The sequence below is a fragment of the Micromys minutus genome (assembly GCF_963924665.1).
Source record: "Micromys minutus genome assembly, chromosome: 1".
Taxonomy (NCBI): Eukaryota; Metazoa; Chordata; class Mammalia; order Rodentia; family Muridae; genus Micromys; species Micromys minutus.
In genome coordinates, this window is record NC_137969.1 from 84,940,961 (window position 1) to 84,961,131 (window position 20,171).

Below are 20,171 nucleotides of genomic sequence, written 5' to 3' on the forward strand. Positions count from 1 at the left end.
TCCCTCCATCCCTTCCTCTCTCTGAGACACAGTCTCATATAGCCAAGGATAACCTTAAACTCTTGACCATCCTGCTTCCAATACTCAAGTATTGTGGATGACCTGCCTGTGCTGCCACATCTAGTGAGTGGAACACAGAGTACTTATACTTAACACAGGACCTGGCACATGAGAAAGAGAATGCAGGTTATAAGTCAGTGTGTGAGCCCCCAACAGAGGATTGCATTGGGAAATGGTCTTCCACCAATTAATATAATAAATATACAAAATTGTTTTCTGTGATAGATTGAGGAAAATCAGGTAGACATTTAACTTTATGATCCTAATAATGCTTTTTTTTTTTAAATCAAGAAAACACCTGGAGGTTTAGTATACACTAAACATCTAAGCTTTGAAGAAATTGATTATACCAACTGATGATTATTGGGCTTTCATGTGCAGGAGGCTGAAAGGACAGACTTTGCCTGTGTGCCTCACTTTTGTCCTCAGCAGCCTGATCTGGGAAGGGCTGCTCTTAGAATACCAGTTTTAGACAGGAAATTGAGGAACAGAAGTTAATTATACAAAAATCACAAAACAAACTTGGCTTTTCTTGAGTTTCGTTCCTAAATTTTATTACTATACAAATGTATCATTCTCTGTATTTGGTGTCTTTTTTATACCCCTATGAAATTGTTAGATAATCTTATGGAAATTAGTACTGCTAATTTTCTATTAGCTGGAATAGTATGAATATTCATAAAAGTATGGTAGGAGAATTGTAGTTTAAATTTTGAACCTAATGAAAAGTTTATATTTTTAAATTACGGTTTTTAAGGATTTAATTAATATCATCAACCAATATGATTTAATGCATTTTACTATTAGGTGAAAGTAGAGTATATTAAAATTATTGTTCTGTATACAATTATCAGAGGAAAAGTAATTATGCTGTATAAAAGTATGTTTAATTGTTAGTAGAAATTGAGGCCATCATTTCCCATTGTCAAACACTGTATTTTTTTCTTTCTTTCTTTTGTTTTGATTGAACAACTTTATTTTAAAAAACAAAGATAAATGTACAGATTTAAAAAGCATTTTTGCATAATAATATATGAATACATTTTTGTCAGTACTTGATTTTTTTAAAAGGTTCAATAGTATACCTTAAAATCTTACTAGTTAAAAGAACATATAGTATATGTAAAATAAGATGTAGCCTGGAAATAGTCAAAGTTTTCTTGGTGTGTAAAGATTAAGCATAATGATTTTTCATTTTTTTTTTTTTGGCCTTTGTTTTTCTTAAACTTCTTATAGTCTGTAAGTTGTTTCTGGGGTGTTCAGAGCTTTCTGAGGTTAGAATCCAATTATCAGTGACTACATGTTATGTCTGTTCTTTTGTGACTGGGTTACCTCACTCAGGATGATATTCTCTAGATGCATCTATTTTCTTAAGAATTTCATAAGGTCATTGTTTCTGATAGCTGAGTAGTACTCAATTGTGTAACTATATCACGATTTTTGTATCCATTCATCTACTGAAGGACATCTGGGTTCTTTCCAGCTTCTGGCTATTATAAATAGGGCTGCTATGAACATTGTGGTGCATGTGTCTTTGTTGTATGTAGGAGTGTCTCTGGGGTATATGCCCAGAAGTGGAATAACTGGGTCTTCAGGTAGTACTATGTTCAATTTTCTGAGGAACCACCAGACTGATTTCCAGAGTGATTGTACCAGCTTACAACCCCACCAACAGTGGAGAAGTGTTCCTCTTTCTCTGCATCCTTGCCAGTATCTGCTGTCATCTGAATTTTTGTTCTTAGCCATTCTGACTGGTGGAATCTCAGGATTGTTTTGATTTGCATTTCCCTGATGGCTTAGGATGTCGAACACTTCCTTAGATACTTCTCCGCCAATCGATATTCCTCAATTGAGAACTTTTTGTTTAGCTCTGTACCCCATTTTTTAATAGGATTGTTAGATTCTCTGGTGTCTAACTTCTTGAGTTCTTTGTATACCTTGGATATTAGGCCTCTATCAGATGTGGAGTTGGTAAAGATCTTTTCCCAATCTGTTGGCTGCCGTTTTGTTTTGTTTTGTTTTTTTTTTTTTTTTTTGAGAGTGTCCTTAGCCTTACTGAAACTTTGTAATCTCATTAAGTCCTGGTAAATCGATCCTTGATCTTAGAGCACAAGCCATTGGTGTTTTGTTCAGGAAATTTTTCCCTATGCCTATGTGTTCTAAGGTTTTCCCCACTTTCTCTTCTAATAGTTTTCAGTGTACCTGGTTTAATCTTTGATCCACTTGGACTTGAGCTTTGTACAAGGAGATAAGAAAGGGTCTATTTTCATTCTTCTGCATGCTGACTGCCAGTTGAACCAACACCATTTGTTGAAGAGGCTGTCCTTTTTCCATTGAATGTTTTCAACTCTTTGTCAAAGATCAAGTGACTATATGTGTAAGAGTTCATTTCTGGATCTTCTATTCTGTTCCATTGATCTACCTGGCTATTTCTGTACCAATACCATGCAGTTTTTAACACAATTAATTGCTTTGTAATATAGCTTGAGATAACGGATGGTTATCTCAAGAAGTTTTTTTGTTGTTCAAAATAGATTTTTATATTCTAGGTTTTTTGTTATTCCAGATGAATTTGCAAATTGCTCTTTCCAACTCTATGAAGAATTGGGTTGGTATTTTGATGGGGATTGCATTGAATCTGTAGATTTCTTTTGGTAAGATGGCCATTTTTACAATGTTGATCTTTCCGATCCATGAGCATGGGAGATCTTTCCATTTTCTGAGATCTTCCTCGATTTCCTTCTTTAGAGATTTGAAGTTCTTGTTATACAGGTTCTTCACTTGCTTAGTTAGAGTCACACCAAGGTATTTCATATTGTTTTGACTATTGTGAAGGGTATTTTTTCCCCAATTTCTTGCTCCGCATTTTTGTCCTTTGAGTAGAGGAAGGCTACTGATTTGTTTGAGTTAATTTTATATCTAGCCACTTTGCTGAAGTTGTTTATCAGCTGTAGGAGTTCTCTGGTGGAAGTTGTGGGGTTGCTTATGTACACTATCATGACATCTGCAAATAGTGATGTTTTTACTTCTTTCTTTCCAATTTGTATCCCTTTGATTTCCTTTTGCTGTTTAATTGCTCCAGCCAGGACTTCCAGTACTATGTTGAATAGGTAGGGGGAGAGTGGGCAGCATTGTCTAGTCCCTGATTTTAGTGGGATTGCTTAAAATTTCTCACCGTTAAGTTTGATGTTGGCTATTGGTTTGCTGTATATCGCTTTTATTATGTTTAGGTATGGGCCTTGGATTCCTGTTCTTTCCAAGACTTTTAACGTGAAGGGGTGTTGAATTTGGTCAAATGCTTTCTCAGCATCTAGTGAGATGACCATGTGGTTTTTATCTTTGAGTTTGTTTATATGGTGGATTACGTTGATGGATTTCCGTATATTAAACCATCCCTCCATCCCAGGGATGAAGCCTAGTTGATCATGGTGAATGATTATTTTGATGTGTTGTTGGATTTGGTTTGCAAGGATTTTGTTGAGTATTTTTGCATCAATGTTCATAAGTGAGATTGGTCTGAAGTTCTCTTTCCTTGTAGGGTCTTTGTGTGGTTTAGGAACGAGGGTTATTGTGGCCTTGAAATATGAGTTAGGTAGTGTTTCATTTGACTCTGTTTTGTGGAATAGTTTGGAGAGTGTTGGTATTAGGTCGTCAATAAATGTCTGATAGAATTCTGCACTGAACCTATCTGGACCTGTGCTTTTTTTGGTTGGGAGGCTTTTGATGACTGCTTCTATTTCTTTGGGCGTTATGGGATTATTTAGATGGTTTATCTGATCGTGGTTTAACTTTAGTATCTGGTATCTGTCTAGGAATTCATCCATTTCCTCCAGATTTTCCAGCTTTTGTAGTAGGATCTGATGATTTCTTGAATTTCCTCAGTTTCAGTTATGTCTCCACTGTCCTTCCTGATTTTGTTAATTTGGATACTCTCTCTTTGCCCTCTAGTTAGTCTGGCTAAGGGTTTATCAATCTTTTTAATTTTCTCAAAGAACCAGCTCTTGGTTTTGTTGATTCTTTGAATGGTTCTTTTTGTTTCTATTTAATCAATTTCTGCTCTGAGTTTGATTACTTCTTACTCCTCTTGGGTGTATCTGCTTCCTTTTGTGCTAGAGCTTTCAACTGTGCTGTCAAGTTGCTAGTGTATGCTCTCTCCAGTTTCTTTTTGGAAGCACTCAGAGCTATGCATTTTCCTCTCAGTGCTGCTTTCATTGCATTCCATAGGCTTAGGTATGTTGTCTTTTCATTTTCATTAAATTCTAGGAAATTCTTTATTTCTTTCTTTATTTCTTCTTTGACCATGGTATTGTTTAATAGAACATTGTTTAGTTTCCATGTGTATATGGGTTTTTGTTGTCTTTGTTGTTTTTAAAGACCAGCCTTAGACCATGGTGATCTGATAGGATGCATGGGAGTATTTCAATCTTCTTATATCTATTGAGGCTTGTTCTGTGACCGATTATATGGTCAATTTTGGAGAAGAAGCTGTATTCTTTTGTTTAAGGATGAAGTGTTCTTTAGATGTATATTAATTCCAATTGGTTCATAACCTCTGCTTGTTTCTCTGTGTCCTTGTTCAGTTTCTGTTTCCATGATCTGATAAGAGTGGGGTATTGAGGTCTTCCACTATTATTGTGTCGGGTGCAATGTATTTTTTCAGCTTTAGTAGGGTTTCTTTTATGAATATGGGTGCTCTTGTGTTTGGAGCATAAATATTAAGGATTGAGAGTTCCTTTTGACAAATTTTCCCTTTAATGAGTAAAAAGTGTTCTTCCTCATCTTTTTTTGATAACATTTGATTGAAAAATCTACTTTATTAGATATTAGAATGGCTACTTCAGCTTGCTTCTTGGGCCATTTGCTTGGAAGGCTTTTTCCCAACCTTTTACTCTGAGCTTGTGTCTGTCTTTGTCTTTTTTTTTTTAATTGATAAATTAAACCTTTTAAAATTGATAAAATAAAGTTTTTGGACAACTCTCTGCCACTATTTAGTTTTAATACTCTTTGTTTTAAGTTTGTTTTTTGTTTTTAACTGGAGTAAGCTTTGCTTTGGCATCTGATTTAGACATTCAGAGCTCCTCTGAAACCGAATTTGTGGGTTTTTTTTTTCCCCTTGTTAATTAGTATTACTTTCTCCTTGACAGAATTGATGGCAGCAACTTAAGCATCCAGGAGGATCATTCTAGCAGAAAGTTTGCCTATGACCTTTCTTCTGTGGACGCTCCCTCACAGCATTCCTCAGGAGCTCACTCAGCCATATCCACCCGGTCATCGGCTTCTAAAGGAAAGAAAGGGAAAAAGGAAAAGATGGACTGTGAGTAGAATCCCACCTGATGACTTTCTCTCTTCTTGATGGTTTTGTGATAGTGACCTAAAGTTATAGTTTGGTTCTTTATTTAGGAGATAAACTTATTTATGATAATGTAATTAGCTTTCACATTTGTGAAATATCTTTAATATTTTTTGCTATATGAAATCAAACTTTTTAGTATAAATCTTTCAGTACAGACAGTATATAATTTAAAATTTGAGAATCATGGATACTCATTCAAGAAATATAAATCAGGGCCAGTAAACTGTGGAGATGGCTTAGTGGGTAAAGCAATGGCTGCCCAGTCCTGACAGCATGGGTTTGATCCCTAGAAGCCATATAAACGTGAATAGAGAGGACACAGACATCTCCTTTGACCTCTGTGTATGAGCTGTGGCACTCTTCTAAGTCTGCAGTTTGTTCTCCCATACACAAAAAATAAATAATTTAGAAAGAAGGATAAGTCATCCATAATTCATTTGTTCCGAGCAACTACTATTATTGTTCTGATGACTTTTTCAAATATATACATGAAGCTATACTTTTATTTTAAAAAGAAATACAAATGATACTGCTTTGCTACTGCTTAAAAAAATAACCAACTTGGTAGTACACCATGTACATTTCTAAGCATCATCAAACATAGTCCTCAGATTTTCTTATCTGCAAAGCACACTGGAGTTCACATGGGTATCTGAAGAAAATGAGACATTACTGTAAGTGATGTGTGCACCATAGTACTTAGCGTAGTAGTTGCACCTTTTGGTACTCAGTAAGTCTTTTTCAGTGATTGATCTACCTGCAGATGCCTATAGTTCTTCTCTGTTACAAACAAATCACTGTGTGAGTAGTATGTATGTCTGTGGGGTGAATTCTTCCCCCACCTCGAGACAGACTGTGAGTACAAGAAGCTAGCTGGCCATGAGCTTCTGAGATTGTCGTCTTCCTTCTCACTGTTTAAGTGCTGGGGTTGCAGATATGTCTACCATGCTTGGTCTTATGTGGGTTTAGGGGATCCCATCTTCCTTGGTTGGGCAGCAAACATTTTACCCACCAAGCAACCTCTGCAGTCCCATATTACTCTATAGACCTATAGGTAGGAAGATTCAGAGATCATGCAAACACTTCTTATGCTCACATAATGATTTCAGCCTTGGGAATGATTTTTCTTTTACATATATATATTTCCTAATTGAGAAGATAAATTGTGCTTACTTAATTGAAAAATACGAGCTGGGATAGGAAAATAGGAAGAAACTAACTGATCAATGTAGGAAATTATATTTTAAAAAGTTGCCTGTGATTTCTAGTGTAAAGATGATGGTGCTAACATTTTACAATTTTACCTTGGTAAAATAATACAAATATAGCTGGATGTGGTGAGGTGCCCCTTTAATCTTAACATTGGGGAAGTAGAGGCAGTCTGATCTCTGTGAGTTCAAGACCAGATTGGTCTATATTTTGAGTTCCAGGGCAGCCACGTCTATATAGTGAGGCCTTGTCTCAGAAGAACCAAAGTAATAAGAATAATTATTCCATAAGCCCTTTTCAAAAGCCCCAGGTTTTATCAGGCTAGGGAAGTAGCTCAGTTGGTAGGATCTGCGTTCCTGCCAAAAATATACAAAGGCCTGTGTTTGATCCCCACATTACAAAACATGTGGTATGATGGTGCATCCCTGTAATGCCAGTACTCTGGAGGGAGAAACAGGAGGATCACAAGTTCATCGTCTTCCTCAGCTGCATAGTGAGGTGAGACCAGTATGGGCTACATGAGATACTATCTTGAAAACAAAACAAGTCATTTAAATAATTTTCAAGTTCAGTGACATTAAGTCCACGTGTGTGTTATTGAGATACCACTACTGTCTCCACTCTTCCCTCCAGAGCTACTGACAGTCACTGCTCTATAGGGTTGACTAGTCTCTTCGTCCCTCAGTAGAATACTGGACTCCAGAGTTAGACATGTGCCACATGCCTGTTTTCTTCAGTGGAGGCAGAAAAATGAACTGCTTTATTTTAGATATAAAAAAATAAGTTTTAAGTGTAAATTGATTTTAAATACTCTGATCTGTAATTTACTTTACTGAAAAAAATTTATCAGCTACCTCAATAAGTCTAATGTTGGAAATTCGCTTACAAAAATTTTCTTTTCAGGGTTGGATTCATTCACTGGAAATGTTCAGAACACACTTATTGATGAGGAAAAAGTACAGTCAGACTCAGAACGTGGTTCCCATCAAGGAAGGAAGCTTGGGACTACCAGCAAACTTGCTGTTAGAGACTATGAACAGACTCTGGATGCTGAGAGCACATTGGAAGAACTCTCTGGGCATTCTGTGAGGTAAAGCAGTGTATTCTTTATGCCGTCTTTGTATGTAATTGAAGTTAGGTATATTGTTGTCCAGTGCATTTGGTAAATTGCAGCTTGGCAGTTTACTGTGCATGGTTGAGCTGGTATAGGTTGTTTACTTTCTGAAGGACACTCTGACTTAGTTCACAGCCGTGTACTTTGTTTTAGCATGTAGACATTCCTCATTGCACCGGTTAAACATCTCTAGTAATTATTTCTCTCAAGCACAAGCCCCCTTTCTCTTCTGACCTCATTGTCATATTGTTCTTGGCTCAATCTTTTACCTAAACGTTTGCCTTTCTTGGTGTTCGTGAGGTAAACTACCCCACAGACAAATGCTTAATAACCTAGTCCTATTGGAGTGTTTCATCTCATTGTTGAAATCATTTTTTCCTTTGAGTGGTTTTCTCCTGTTTAGTGAAGACCACTCACCACACATACTCTGAAGTATCACCTTTACATTGTTCATGGAATTTATATACCTGCATTTTTCATTCTTTTAAAAATGCTTTAAAGTTGTGTGTGTATGTGTGTGTCTGTGTGTGTCTTTGTGTGTGTGTGTACACATCTGTGGTTTACTGTCCATCTGTGGAGGTGAAAGGACAGTTTCAGGAGGAGTCAGTTTTTCCTTCTCTGTTGAGGCTGTCTCTTTGCTTGTCTGCATCATGCTGGTTCTGTTCTAACATTGAACTTCAAACTGTTGTCCCTTGAGCATCAGTGGTTCTCCTGTCTCTGCATTTTATCTCATGATAGGAGTGCTGTGCCATTGTGGCCAGCTTTTTTTTTTTTTTTTTTTTTTTTTTTACATTCCAGCCATCATTGCTCTTCTTTTGGTCCTCCTCCCACACAGTTCCTTATACCATTTCTTTTCCCCCTTGCCTCCAAGAAGATGCTCCTCCCCCATCAAGCCTCCCCCTCCTTGGGGCCTCAAGTCTCTTGAGGGTTAAGCACATTTTCTCCTACGGAGGGCAGACTAGGCAGTCCTCTGCTGTATATGTGCCAGGTGCCTTGGACCAGCCTGTGTATGCTGCCTGATTGGTGGCTCAGTCTCTGGGAGCTCCCTGGGGTCCAGGTTAGTTGAAAATGTTGATCTTCCTATGTGTTCCCCCTTCCCTTTAGCTTCTTCAATCCTTCCTCTAATTCAAACCATAGTGGTGCCTGACATCAGTCCAATGGTTGTCCCTTGGACTGAAGTATCTGCATCTGTCTTAGCTGCTGGTAGGGCTCTCGTAGGGCAGCCATGCTAGGCTCCTGTTTAAGCACAGCATAGCATCAGTAATAGTGTCAACCCCCCATGAGATGGATCCCAAATTGGGCCAGTTATTGGACCACCCTTCCTTCAGTCTCTTCTTCATTTTTGTCCCTGTAGGTTTTTTTAGTCTAGAACAATTCTGGGTCAAAAATTTTAACTATGGGTTGATAGTCCTGTCTCTCCACTTGAGGCTCTGTCTATCCACTGGAGGTAGACTCTTCCCATTGTTGAGCATTTGGCTAAGGTTACCTCCATAGAGGGTCCCTCCATCTCCCATCCTCAGAGACTGAATATTTTCATTCTTACTCCTGGCTCTTTGGGCTTCTCTCCTGTCCCCCACCCCATAACTGAAACTGTTCCCCTATCCTCTTTCCCCTTCCCTGTCCCAATCATGTCCCTTCCTCCCTCTTTCTTCAATGATTATTTTCTTACCAGTAAGTGCATACCATGCATGTCCTTTTTGGTCTGGGTTAACTCACTCAGGATGAAATTTTCTAGTTCTCTCTATTTGCCTGCAAACCTGATAATATCCTTGTTTTAATAGCTGAATAGTATTCCATTGTGTAAATGAATCATGTTCTCTGTATCCACTCTTCAGTTGAGGGACATGGGTTGTTTGCAGCTACCAGCTTACAAATAAGGCTGGTGTGAACATGGCCATCTTACCAAGGGCAATCTACAGATTCAATGAAATCCCCATCAACATTCTAACATAATTCTTCACAGACATGGAATGAACAAGTCTCACCTTCATATGGAAAAACAAAAAATCCAGGATAGCCAAAAAACAGTTTTCAACAGTAAAAGATCTGGGGGAAATCACCATTCCTGACTTCAGTCTATACTACAAAGTAATAATGATAAAGACTGCATGGTATTGATACCGAGATAGGCAGGTTTGTCAGTGAAAAAGAATAGAAGGCCTAGAAATAAACCCCCATCACGCCTATGGCCTGGAGCATGTGCCACACTTCCCACATAGGAAGCATGAGTTCTCCATGCTAATGAGGTACCTAGAGGCCATGAGGGTTTAGCCAATAAGCTCCAGCTCCCAGACATTCCCCCTGAAAAAGGTATTTAATGTCTGTCCCACCCTGAAAAGTTGGTAGGCATCCATTTTTCACTATGAACAACCCATAAACAGTTGGGAATCAAGGACTGTCTTTCATCTACCACCGCCATAGGGAGGAGCATGGAGCAGGCCTTTGCCTACAGAGCCACAGTCTGAATCTCCTGCAGAAGGCCTCTATAAGCTTCCAGACAGATGCTTGCCAAGTTAAAGACGAACATCAATGAGCTAAGCTGCAGCTCTCAGCTCCAGCTCCAAGCTAGACGCCATCTTCAGCCTGCACTCTAGCAATGACTAAATGTCTGGAAGTCAGGGAATACCACCTTTGGCTTTCACACATCTCAGACTGAACACCCAACCCCCCAGAGTGGCGTCTCAGTGCTTCTTGAAGCCCAGCACCCATCGTTTCGCCTCCTCCAATGGCTGTGCCCAGCAGCCTGGCAGAACACAGACCCACACTCATTGGCACAGGGAGGAGGGAGAGGGGAATTTCCTGAACAGAACAGCAGTGTCTCAGGCTCTAAGATCAACAATTGATACATGGGACTTCATGAAACCGTAAAGCTTCTGAAAGGCAAAGGACACAGTCAATAGGAAAAATCGGCAACCTACAGATTGGGAAAAGCTCTTTACTAACCCTACATCCAACAGAGGGCTAATATCCAAAATATATAAAGAACTTAAGAAGTTAACTTCCAAAAACTCGAAATAACTGAATTTAAAAATGGAGTATAGAGATAGAGAATTCACTGCAGAAGAATCTTGAATAGCCAAGAAGCACTTAAAGAAGTGTTCAAAGTCCTTAGTCATGAAGGAAATGTAAATCAAAACAACCCCGAGATTTCATCTTGTACCAATCAGAATGGCTTATGATCAAAAACTTAAGTGACAGCAGATGCTGGCGAGGATGTGGAGAAAGAGGAACACTCCTCCATTGTTGGTGGGATTGCAAGCTGGTACAACCACCCTGGAAATCAATCTGGAGGTTCCTCAGAAAATTGGAAATAATTGTGCCCGAAGACCCAGCTATATACACTCTTGGGCATATACCCAAAAGACACCCCACCATACCATAGGGGCATGTGCATTTTTCTTTTTTGAGAGATGTGGACTGTGAGATTGAATTTAGAATATCAGGCTTGTATTATGTAATTTTTACCTATTTTGCTGTCTTGTCACACACTCAGCCTGTTGCTTACAATAAGCTTTAATCAATTGCTGTGAGTTGTGTCAGGAGGTAAAAGATGCTGCTGTCAAGCCCCAGGCCCTGAGTTCTGCCCATTGGCTACATTTGAACTTAAATTTTATTGCTTTGCTACTGAATTCAGGATTCATAAAAGTTTAACTTTCTGCAAAAGATACTCTGATTTAATTTGACAAAATCTGCATTTTTAGAATAGGAAATTTAAGTAAGCTTAATAAATACTCCATATTGGTCTATCTAGCTCTTCGTCTGTGTAGATTCACAATGGATAAAATAATTTGAACCTTGTTAAGGAGGTTCAAATTTTTTCAAAAAATGTTTTTCAAAAAAAGCCTTTTGAATGTGTTTGAGAACACTGAGAATTTGTCATTTTGAAATTGTAATCTAAGTGAATCTTCTCTGCAAAGCAAATAAAAATTCACTTGTAAAAGCACACAGTGAGTTATAGAGTCCTTTGTTTGAAGTGGTAGAATTCAATAGAAGAATTCATTTTAGGTTTTGCAAATCAAATTGACTGTAGTCTCCTGTGCATTGTTTTGCTTTCCATGGCTCACTTATGGTCAACTGTCATTGTAAACTATTATGTGGGATATTGCAGAAATAAATGACTTCTTTCTTTAAAGTAATAATTTTCTGAGTAATTGCATAGGATTTAGGCCCGTCTTCTGTGCGACTCATCTCTTTGAGCAGTGTTTCTGTGTTTGAGTTTAATTAAATCATTTTTTTAAAAAATGAATTCTAATCAATGGGTAGTAACAGTGGAAGGTTAAAAACATGGAAAAGATTGTATGCTAAACTTATGTAGTAAAATTTACTGCAACACCTCAGACTGTAACTCTCTCAGCCACACTGAGTGGCAAGTAATAAGTTAGGATGAAAATGTTGGGTTGGAGAGATGGCTCAGTGGATAAGAGCACTCCGTCCTCTTCCAGAGCTCCAGGGTTCTTAGCACCCATATTGTTTCTCTTAACCACCTGTAACTCCAGTTCTAGGGAATCCAGGGCCCCCTTTTGGTCACCTTAGACTCCTGCACCAGGTCCTACAGAAACATACACTCAGGTACACATGCATACACATCTTTTTTTTTTTAATGCATAAGAAAAGCATTAAATATGTATGTGTGTAAATAGTATATATCAGGTTTTGGTACTGACTAAGGTTTCAAGTGTCTGTTAGAGGTACTAATATATCCCCTCTGTGTGTGGAGGGGCACTACTGTTACACTCTCTTCTTTGTTAGAGATCTTGGTAAGCCAGTAAATGCTTCCTCAAAACTACTTTTATTCAGATATTCAAGGTAGGCATAATTTTTGCCTTTGAAATCTATCACATTTGTTTTTCAGAAGCTAAAAGCAAACTTATTTTAGTATGTTAAAAATGTCTGAATTGTACTAGGTGTAGTGGTGCATGCCTTTGATCCCAGTCCTTGGGAGACAGAGGCAGGTGGATCCCTCTGAGTTCCAGGCCACCCTGGTCTACAAATTGAGTTACTGGACGGCCAAGGCTACACTCAAAACAAACAAACAAACAAACAAAGAAAAAACCAAAAAGTGTTAATTGTGCTAAATACTTTGTAGAGAATCTGTTTATTTTATTCATCCAGCAGATATTTAACACAAGTAAACATGAATGAGTTGTATTTGTGTTGTGTTAAATGCCTTAAGAGTAGTTACAATTGGTTATGTGAAGTCACTTAAGAAAAGCTCAGACAGTGTTAATAGTATTAAAAAATTCAGTATGTAATAGGTAAACATACTAAGTATTTGGACATGACTATTTTTATGTTGGTAAAGAAAAATGTTTGTTATTCTTACTGCTTAGCTGCTTCTTGGAGTGATTTCTCTAATGATTTTATGCAAAAAACTTGTAGTGGCTCATCAGACAAGGGAAGATCTCAGAAGACTCCAACTTCTCCACTATCTCCAAGTTCACAGAAATTGTTACAGTTTGACTTGCCTGGGACTTCTTTAGAAAGGTCTAAGTCCTCAGTCATAGTACCTCCGACTACAACTGGATTTAAGCACACTGCAGCTATTACTGATGTGAATAAAACAGAGATGACTTCAACGCCAGGTCAGTAGATTCATGCATGTGAAAGTTTGAAAGTAAAGGATCAGGTATAGCTCAGCTAATGGAGTGCTGGCCTAACCTAGGTTTACCGGATACCACATCGATCACATGCAGGATGCACACACCTCATCCTAGGCCACCGAGTGAGATAGAGGGGTCAGTCTGGGGTACATGAAACCATACGTCAAAAGAGAGATAGACACTAACAAGAAAAACAGCAAACTAAGTGATAGGAAAATGTTACTTCAAGTTTGATTACTCTTTGAAGTTTTAAACAAAAACTGTAGAAATTAAATATTTAAAAGCATAAGTCCAGGGCTGGGGAGATGGCTCAGCGGTTAAGAACACTGACTATTTTTCCTGAGGTCCTGAGTGAGTTCAAATCCCAGCAACCACATGGTGGCTCACAACCATCTGTAATGGGATCTGATGCCCTCTTCTGGTGTGTCTTACAACAGCTACAGTGTACTTATGTATAATAAATAAATAAATCTTAAAAAAAAAGTCCAATAGTCTTTGTTTTTTCCATGTTGCCAGCATTAGTCAAAATTCATCTCCCAAATATTATATTCTATCTGTAGGCATGTAATATGTATATATACATGCCCATAAGAGAAGAAGTAGCTATTAAAATACAATGTATTAATAAGTCTTTAGTACAAAAAAAAGGTAGATTTGTCATGTGCTCATAAAATGAGAGCTGGTGTCATTTCGTGGGAACCTTTTAATTTAACGATGCTTCTATCCCCCAGGTTCTAAGCGTTTCTCTCCTGCTGGCCTTCAGCATCGTATGGCTGCAGAACTCAGTTACCTGAGCGCCATTGAGGAGTCGGTGCGTCAGCTGTCCGATGTGGAAAGAGTCAGAGGCATCTCACTTGCTCAGCAGGAGAGTGTATCTCTGGCCCAGATCATAAAGGTAGTTGAATTTTCTTAATTTTTTTCCCCTGTGGTTTTCTTCTTTTCTTTGTGTTTAGAATCACCCTTAATGAGTTTTGTTTGTTTAAAAAACAAAACTTTTAAGCCAGTCATTGTGGTTCATATTTTTAATATCAGCATTCAGGAGGCAGAGGTAAGAGTATCTCTGTGAGTTCAAGGCTGGCATGGTCTATGAAGCAAGTTCCAGAACAGCTAAGACTACATACAGAGAAACCCTGTCTCAAAAAACAATCAAACAAACAAACAAATAAAAAAACAAATTCGAACTTCCGAGGAGAATTAAAAGTAGTCTGTATAGTACCTATAAACAACAGAAGAAAAATTATCTTGTGGATTACTACAAAGAAACCTGAAGCCTGATCTGGTAATGCATGCTTGCAATCTTATCATTTGGGAAGCTGATTCAGGATGATCAGGAATTTATGATCAACTGGGGCTCTGTAACCAAACCCTTCCTCAAAGACCAAACCAAACAAATCAGAAAAATTGGCACCACCAAGAGAATTGAAAAATAGGGTGTATGGCAGGAGAATGCTAGCACAATTACTCTGTTTCACGTTCTTGGTTTTTCATGTTTTATTTTCTGTCGTAATGACTGAAAATTGAAGATTGAATCAGTGAAGATTAGTGATAACAATCATCTGTTTTCCTTTCCTGATGGAAATGACTAGGTTTGTCTGGGTTGTTGTTTTCTTAATTTTTTTTATTATTTGTTTTGTTATTTATTTAAAATGCACTTGTTTATTGTATGTGTATGGTCTCAGGAGATCAGAGGACAACTTTTGGAAATCACTTTTCCATTATGTTGGTCAGGTTGTAGGTCCTGGCAGCAAGCTCCGTTACTCCTGTGACCTTGCTGTCTCCACATTATCTGATTTTTGATGCTTTATTTGAACTAAACAAGCAAACCAACTAACCATTTCTGAGATGCACATGTTTTGTAAAACAAGGATAGTGTACACTGTGACTCAGCCCGTCCAGAAGTGACCAGGGTTCTCTTTTGTAGGAGATCTAGGCACCATTTTTTTTTTAAAGATTTATTTTATGTTTATGAGTACACTATAGCTGTCTTCAGACGCACCAGAAGAGGGCACCAAATCCCATTACAGATGGTTGTGAGCCACCATGTGGTTGCTGGGAATTGAAATCAGGACCTCTGGAAGAGCAGTCAGAGCTCATAACCACTAACTGAGCCATCTCTCCAGCCTCTCTAGGCACCATCTTTATTTTATTTTACTGAGGTATTACATTCAATTAAAAATGCAGATTTTAGGTGTGCAGTTTTGATTAATGTATATTCCTCCACAACAGCCATCTAATCAATAGAAAACTTCTCTCATCCAAGACACTTGACCCATTCCTACTTTCTGCTAAAGGGTATTAAGTCTGTTTCCTTTTCTTTTCTTTTTTACTTTATTTATTATATATAAGTACACTGTAGCTGTTTTCAGAAATACCAGAAGAGGGCATCAGATCTCATTACAGATAGTTGTAAGCCACCATGTGGTTGCTGGGATTTGAACTCAGGACCTCTGGAAGAACAGTCAGTGCTCTTACCACTAAGCCATTTCTCCAGCTTTGGTCTGTTTTCTTATACCATGGTTTATTTTTGTTTCTTCCAGAATTTCATATAAATTCATGTTTATTTCTAACCCTGTTGTATTTAGTTTATTTTATTCAACATAAAGGTAAAATTTATCTATCACATTGTATTTTTGCCTAGTAATAAACCAATGATTAGTAAGTAGGTCCTAATTGTCCATGTATTTTCCTGGTGTTTGATGTACAACATATTTTCATTTTTTCTTGCAGAAATACCCAGGATTATGGCCTGGGTCATATATAAGCATCTATATAAGCATCTAAAAACGTACTGGAAATCTTATGTTGCTTTCTAGAATGGTTTGACATTGAATAATTGGCCTCATTGCAGTGGAAAGACCATGCTGACCATGGGCTTGGAGCAAACATTGAGTCTGGCAGTTCTTAACAAAGTAGACATGAGTCTCTTTTTCTGCTTCACAGGCCATATTTGAAAACAGCTAGAGACTTGGTACTGTCACAGTAACTGGATAACACTATTGCTACTTAGTCAAGGTGGCACGAGTCTTGACCCCCTTTACAGTATGAAACAGTTACATACGTTCACATGCATGCCCACATGTACACACATGTCTTCTGTGCTATTTCCAGGCTGCATTACAATTTTGGAAATCCAAAATCCTTTCATTACATTATATAACTTCATGTATAGTACCATTCCAGAAGAGATGGAACATTATATACTTGGAGTTAACGTTGTATGGAATGATAATGTGAGAAAGGATTTTTTTTAATCAAAAGGAGGCCTTTAGGGGGGCAGCATTTTAAATGAAATTGCTCCTTCAGAGGCAAAGTAAAAATGATGAGAAATGAGGCATTATTTTTAGATTTACACATATAACTTTAGTAAAATCAGAGTTAGATTATATAGTTTTTGCTTTCTAACCAGCTTTTGGAATTCTCATAAAATTTCTGTATAGAGATTTGATGCATGGTAGATGGCCGCTAAGTCCTGCTGGTACGTGGTAAGATGTCTGATGGCTGTAGAGTGTAGACCTTTCCTGTAGGCACTCACTGTTTGCTGTCATTGTTTAATTACAAACAGCATTGCCAGTCTAGTATGCTGTTCATGTTTGCAATCCTAGCCCTCAGGAGACTCAGGCAGGTTGCCTGTTAGTTCAAGGCCAGCTTGATCCATAAAGGATCTATTTGAAGAAAAAGGGAGGGAAGATGGGGAGCAAAGGAATGTGTTTACTGCAGCAACTGTGTCAAGACATTTTAATGCTGAAGAATTAATATTTGATCACTTTAATTGAAAGGCACAGCAGCAACGTCATGAAAGAGATATGGCCTTATTGAAGCTGAAAGCTGAACAAGAGGCTCTGGAGTGTCAGAGACAGTTAGAAGAAACCCGGAACAAAACAGCTCAGGTAATTTGCTTTGTGGCAGATGTTGGTTTTTTAAACCTACAATTTTATATTCAAAAAGTACACTGTAGAACTCATTAAGCATATAAAGGTAAAATAGAAAGGTAGTAAATAATGTTTGGTACTTGTATGTGGTAATTTCATGACATTTGAGTTATATAGCAACCCTTTGAAATAAGTAGTCAAGACTCAGTCCTAGTTTAGAGAAGCAGCAACCAAGGTGCATGGTAGTTAATCACCCACAGACCCATCAACTATGAAATCCAGGTTATAGTCAGGTGTATTTTTTAATCAAGTATATGGGCCATGAACCAAATTTATAAGTTAACATTGTTCCATGGAAGGAAGACTGAATCCTAGACATTTACTTACAGGTCCATGCAGAATCATTACAGCAGGTGGTTAAATCACAAAGAGAAGTGACTGAAGTCCTCCAGGAAGCAACTTGTAAAATAGCAGCTCAGCAATCAGAGACTGCGCGCCTCACCACAGATGCAGCTCGGCAGATCTGTGAGGTGAGAGCCACTGGAGCCTTTCCCTTTCTCTTCTTCTGAGTCATCTTTAGTAACTAAGATCTAACACCTACAGGATGCATACTTTGACTTATTGACTCTGAGTAAAGCCTCACTAAGATCACATTATTTACTGACTTGTTTTGAGGGGAAGGGCAGGTGAGTTTGAGTATTAAAGTCAGGGGACAACTTGAAGGGGATGCTTCTCTCCTGTTACCATGTGGGTCTCAGAGATCAAACTCAGGTCCTCGAGCATGGCAGCTTTTGTCTGAGGAGTCACCTGGCCAGCCCTGTTCAGTGATCTTTCCAGGGCACTGTGCTCCTTTTCAGCTCTCCAGTGAATACCTTTTAAAGTCTACTTCTGCTGTTTGCTGTGTTCTCATTTAGATGGCAGAACTAACTCGAACACACCTCGCAGATGCCATCACGACTTCTGGAGTTCCCCTTGCAACACTGTATGACCACCAGCGGCAACATTTTCCAGACTTCATGAAACAGCTGAGGACCAAAGCTGAAACAGATAGGTGAGTATGCAGCCATTCAAAAATATGTAAATGAGGTACCTTTCTGTCCTATGCACCATTTAGGGTATAGAGAATACAATTTGTTAAATACTCAGTTAAGTGGATGAAAACTTTGTAAACTTAGGTAAACGTTATAAAAGAAACATGTGATTCAGAGGTATGTAATACTGGAATTTAAATAGCAGAAAGTCAGGAGATCAAGAAGGTATTAAAGACTTGTTATGGGATATAGTAGATAAGAAATAGGTGATATAAAGGAGATAAATAGTCAGATTTAAAACCTTGAAGGAAAAAGGAACACAACATATTTAAGAGGCATTCAAAACAGAAAAGGCCAGTGTGACTAGAAGAAGACAGCAAAGAGGAAGGTGATTTAGGACAACCAGGGTGAGACCTTGCAGATATTAGAAGTTTGGACTTTACTTTAGAAACAGTGAAGTCATTTATCTTAGTCAGGGTGTCCATTCCTGCACAAAACATCATGCCCAAGAAGCAAGTTTATACTTCCATATCTCTGTTCATCATCAATGAAGTTAGGACTGGAACTCAAGCAGGTCAGGAAGCAGGAGCTGATGCAGAGGCCAAGGAGGGATGTTACTTACTGACTTGCTTCCCTTGGCTTGCTCAGCCTGCTTTCTTATAGAACCCAGGTCTACCAGCCCAGGGATGGCACCACCCACAATGGGCTGTGCCCTCCCCCCTTGATCACTAGTTGAGAAAATGCCTTACAGCTGGATCGAATGGAGGCAATTCCTCAACTGAGGCTCCTTTCGCTGTGATAACTCCAGCTTGTGTCAAATTGACACAAAAACAGCCAGTACATCATCTAAACAAACATTTTTCAGACAGTCTTACTTTGTAGCCCTAGCTAGCCTAGAGCTTATAATGTAGACTGGGCTCAAACCCTGTCTCCCAAGTGCAGCATTAAATAAAAGTGTAAGTCACTGTGCCCAGTCAGTGTGTGTGTATGTGTGTGTGTGTGTTCTTTTGGGGAGACTTTTTTCAGTGTTTCACAGTAAAGTCAGTGACCTGGAACTCACTGTGCAGTGCAGCCTGTGCTATCTAGACCTTGAGGCAGTTCTCTGGTTTTTCTCCTCCCAAGTGCAGAGTTTACAAGCAGGAGCCATTACTCCAAGATTTGTGGGTTGTTTTAGTTTTGTTTGTTTCTGTTATTTGGAGTGTTTGTTTTGTTTTGTTTTTTGAGACAGGGACTTACTCTGTAGATCAAGCCCCAAACTCAGAGGTCCATCTGCCTCTGCCTCCATAGCTGTGGGCTTACAGTCATGTGCCACCACACCCTCTGCTTACTTTGTGTGTGTGTGGAGAGGGTCCTTAAGTAATGTGTTAACTGTCTCTAATTCATAGATATTTTTATTGAGACTAGGAGTGGCTAGTGAGGATATTCTTCATATTATATGTTCTTTTCTATGTTTGACTTTGAAAATACGTTCTAATACTTATTTTGTAAATTTTATGCATTCAAGATTTTTTGTTCTTTTACTGTTAAACAGCATTTAAAACTCCTTATCCTACCGGAGACCCAATGTTTAATCAGGTTTGGTTTTGTCTGTTTTTAGGATAAGTCAGTCTGCTTCACTCTCCCAGAGTAAAGAAGGAACTCTGGACTCAAAGCGTCAGAAGTATTCCCCTCCCCGTGATAATTATTCTGAGTCTTCAAGATACAGGAGTCATGATTATCGGAGGTGAGGAAGGCTTTCAGCACTGCAGTGGGGTCAACTCTGATAAGTGCTCTAAACATTGCTTTTTCTTTTAAATTTTGTTTCTATAAACTGAATAATGTCTGGCCTTCAAAGTGCCAGTCTTCCTTTTTAATTAGCTAATATACAAAGCATTTGTCCATGTAATAATATAGCTGCTATTCCTAGAGAGTATAGTGACCTGAACATTGTATAGG

General features: G+C 38.4%; 1 protein-coding gene across 2 annotated transcripts in view; it reads left to right on the forward strand.

Moving 5' to 3' along the window:
* CEP350 (centrosomal protein 350) overlaps positions 1-20,171 on the forward strand; it is a 123,568-nt gene that overhangs the window by 52,857 nt on the left and 50,540 nt on the right. For both annotated transcript variants that reach the window (XM_080925470.1, XM_080925471.1), the window contains exons 14-21: positions 5,205-5,374; positions 7,526-7,712; positions 13,116-13,318; positions 14,068-14,231; positions 17,113-17,223; positions 17,595-17,735; positions 18,120-18,256; positions 19,834-19,959. In XM_080925470.1, coding sequence (XP_080781596.1) covers positions 5,205-5,374; positions 7,526-7,712; positions 13,116-13,318; positions 14,068-14,231; positions 17,113-17,223; positions 17,595-17,735; positions 18,120-18,256; positions 19,834-19,959 — 1,239 coding nt within the window. The remainder of the gene's footprint in view (positions 1-5,204; positions 5,375-7,525; positions 7,713-13,115; positions 13,319-14,067; positions 14,232-17,112; positions 17,224-17,594; positions 17,736-18,119; positions 18,257-19,833; positions 19,960-20,171) is intronic.